The sequence below is a fragment of the Mesoplodon mirus genome (genome assembly GCF_964341445.2).
Source record: "Mesoplodon mirus genome assembly, chromosome: 1".
Classification (NCBI taxonomy): Eukaryota; Metazoa; Chordata; class Mammalia; order Artiodactyla; family Ziphiidae; genus Mesoplodon; species Mesoplodon mirus.
The window spans coordinates 212,117,613-212,120,253 of NC_138976.1; the positions used below are offsets into that span (position 1 = coordinate 212,117,613).

General features: G+C 47.4%; 1 protein-coding gene across 1 annotated transcript; it reads left to right on the forward strand.

Moving 5' to 3' along the window:
* Positions 1-1,297: 1,297 nt before the first annotated feature.
* Positions 1,298-1,897, forward strand: DIRAS2 (DIRAS family GTPase 2; the record flags this gene model as incomplete). Its single annotated transcript, XM_082616621.1, has 1 exon — positions 1,298-1,897. The coding sequence occupies one exon, from the start codon at positions 1,298-1,300 to the stop codon at positions 1,895-1,897; it is 600 nt and encodes a 199-aa protein (XP_082472747.1).
* Positions 1,898-2,641: the final 744 nt, after the last annotated feature.

Consider the following 2,641-nt stretch of genomic DNA (forward strand, 5'->3'; position numbering starts at 1 on the left):
CATGGCTAGTTATATTTAATTTTTACCGGTCTCTGAAAATGACTTTGAGCAATGCCTTTTATTACTGTCCCTTGGTTACTCTAAGATTAGAAAAGTGAAAGTCAGCACAATGTTCCCTGGAGAAAATGGGTTCCATGCTTCACATTACCATATTACGTGTCTACTTTGTTTTAAAAATGTTGGCTGTTTCTTGATTCTCTACTTTTTTGCATGTCATATGTACTTTCTTACCAAAGAAGGAATGGGATGAAAGATGTTTGATAATCTGTATGTCAGGAAATGGGTGATGTTTGTGATGAAGGGAAACCCCATTCTACTCCATTTTAATGACCATTAATAGTGGTTTATATCACTATCTTAGTAACAGTTGACTTCTTATAATTCTTAAAAATAGAGCACCCATAATCATTTTAAATTTGATTAATGAAAGGACCCTCCAAGCTTCTTAGTTAACTGTCAACTTCTACTGCTAAATGAGAGTCCACACCATGGCCTGAGTAGTACCCAGGCCCCTGTGACCAGCTTTCTGTCCAGCAACCTGTGGGACAGCAGCCAGTGGGACAGAGATACTGCAGTTTGCATCCCTGCCTTACCTCTCACTGGCTGTGTGAAGTCGGGGACATTACATTCCCCTATTCCTTCTGTGTTTCCTCATTTCACAACAGGGATAATGACAGCAGTTCTGCAGGCTGGTGAGGATTTCATGAGTTAATATAAACACTGAGTAAAAATTGCATTCTACTCACCTTTAACTCTCTCCTTGTACTTTTAAAAAATTGCATATTATGACCAGTATATTGGGTGTTCACAGTACTTCAGGTCAAATAGTAAAGATCTGCTGTGATTGTGAGTGTGTGTGTGTGTGTATGTGTATGTATGTTGGGGCTTGGTTAATTTCCATCTCCCCATTACCTTTCCTGGATTCTGCTTCCCTTGGGCTGACGTGGCATCTTTCCCCTGGGCACAGGGTGATGTGAGAGCAAAGCTGCTCAGAACCATGGTCCAATAAGGAGAAATCGACTTGCTCCCGTTAGCCACTCAGTAGATCAACAGCCCTATTGAAAACTGGGGATTAGCTATAATTATTGGATTTCAAATTACAGAATTATAAAATGAAATGTGAATTGTTCTTGTGTTGGGAAAGTGAAAGCAAACTGTACCATTTCAATTTTGTGTTAAGCTATCAAGAGAGGGTAAAGCCACCTTTTCCTAGATTTTTCTTTGACTCATTCTCTCCAACAACATCTGGTTCCTTTGCTAGGTGCTTCCTCGTTGATCGTTGGAGCCCTCAAGCAACATGCCAGAGCAGAGCAACGATTACCGGGTGGCCGTGTTCGGCGCAGGTGGTGTTGGTAAGAGCTCCCTGGTCTTGCGGTTTGTGAAAGGTACATTCCGGGAGAGCTACATCCCCACCGTGGAAGACACCTACCGGCAGGTCATCAGCTGTGACAAGAGCATCTGCACCCTGCAGATCACAGACACCACGGGCAGCCACCAGTTCCCTGCCATGCAGCGGCTGTCCATCTCCAAAGGGCACGCCTTCATTCTGGTGTACTCCATCACCAGCCGGCAGTCCTTGGAGGAGCTCAAACCCATCTACGAACAGATCTGTGAGATCAAAGGGGATGTGGAGAGCATCCCCATCATGCTGGTGGGGAACAAGTGTGACGAGAGCCCGAACCGCGAGGTGGAGAGCAGCGAGGCCGAGGTGCTGGCCCGCAAGTGGAAGTGCGCCTTCATGGAGACCTCTGCTAAGCTCAACCACAACGTGAAGGAGCTCTTCCAGGAGCTGCTCAACCTGGAGAAACGCAGGACCGTGAGCCTCCAGATCGATGGGAAAAAGAGCAAGCAGCAGAAGAGGAAAGAAAAGCTCAAGGGCAAGTGCGTGATCATGTGAACTCCCTCCCGTGGGAGCAGCGATTGTGTGTCTCCCTCTCCTCTCCTCCCCCTCCACGTGAAACCCACAGTCGTCAGGGTAGCATGTCAGATGCCCACATGTTAAATATTGCATTTTGACCGAGATGTGCGCTGTTGTCCTCAGAGGGCATTTTACACCGCCACCAATAAGCACCCCCTCTCCAGAATCAGGGAATCTGACAAATGCTTAAAATGAAGACTAACATGCTCAGCATCGCAGGGAGCCGAGTGGGGTGCCAGCCATTTCTGGAGACATCGTTCGCCATCAGGAGGCGTGAGGGCTTGTGCCCTCGGAAGCAGCGTGTGCCGATATAGGGGGAAATACCATCTGCATGCGTGTGAGAGCATGTTAACCCATAGCTGCAGGCACCACCCCCAGACCAGGCATCCCCTCTGCTCAGAAGCCAGTGACAACCCTTGGGGAGGGGAGGGGTGGGAAGAGGTGAGAAGACCGGGCCAAAGTTGTCCGGTTCCATGGTTCTTTTACTGAAGTAAAAAATAACACAGCCTCCCTACCCGCCAGAGGATGTTCGCTGTCAGTTCCCAGCTGACCTGTGAGCCTTGCCGCTCTGAGCGGAGGTCCTCTCCTCACTAAGTCTAGTTATTAGCAGGTATCGTTTTAGCCTTTTAGGGTATTTCTTTTCACATACAAGGATGAATTCACTGAGAGTGTGCCGCTCTGTCAGAAATTCTTCAATTTCCATTTAAAATGTTTGCATAAGGA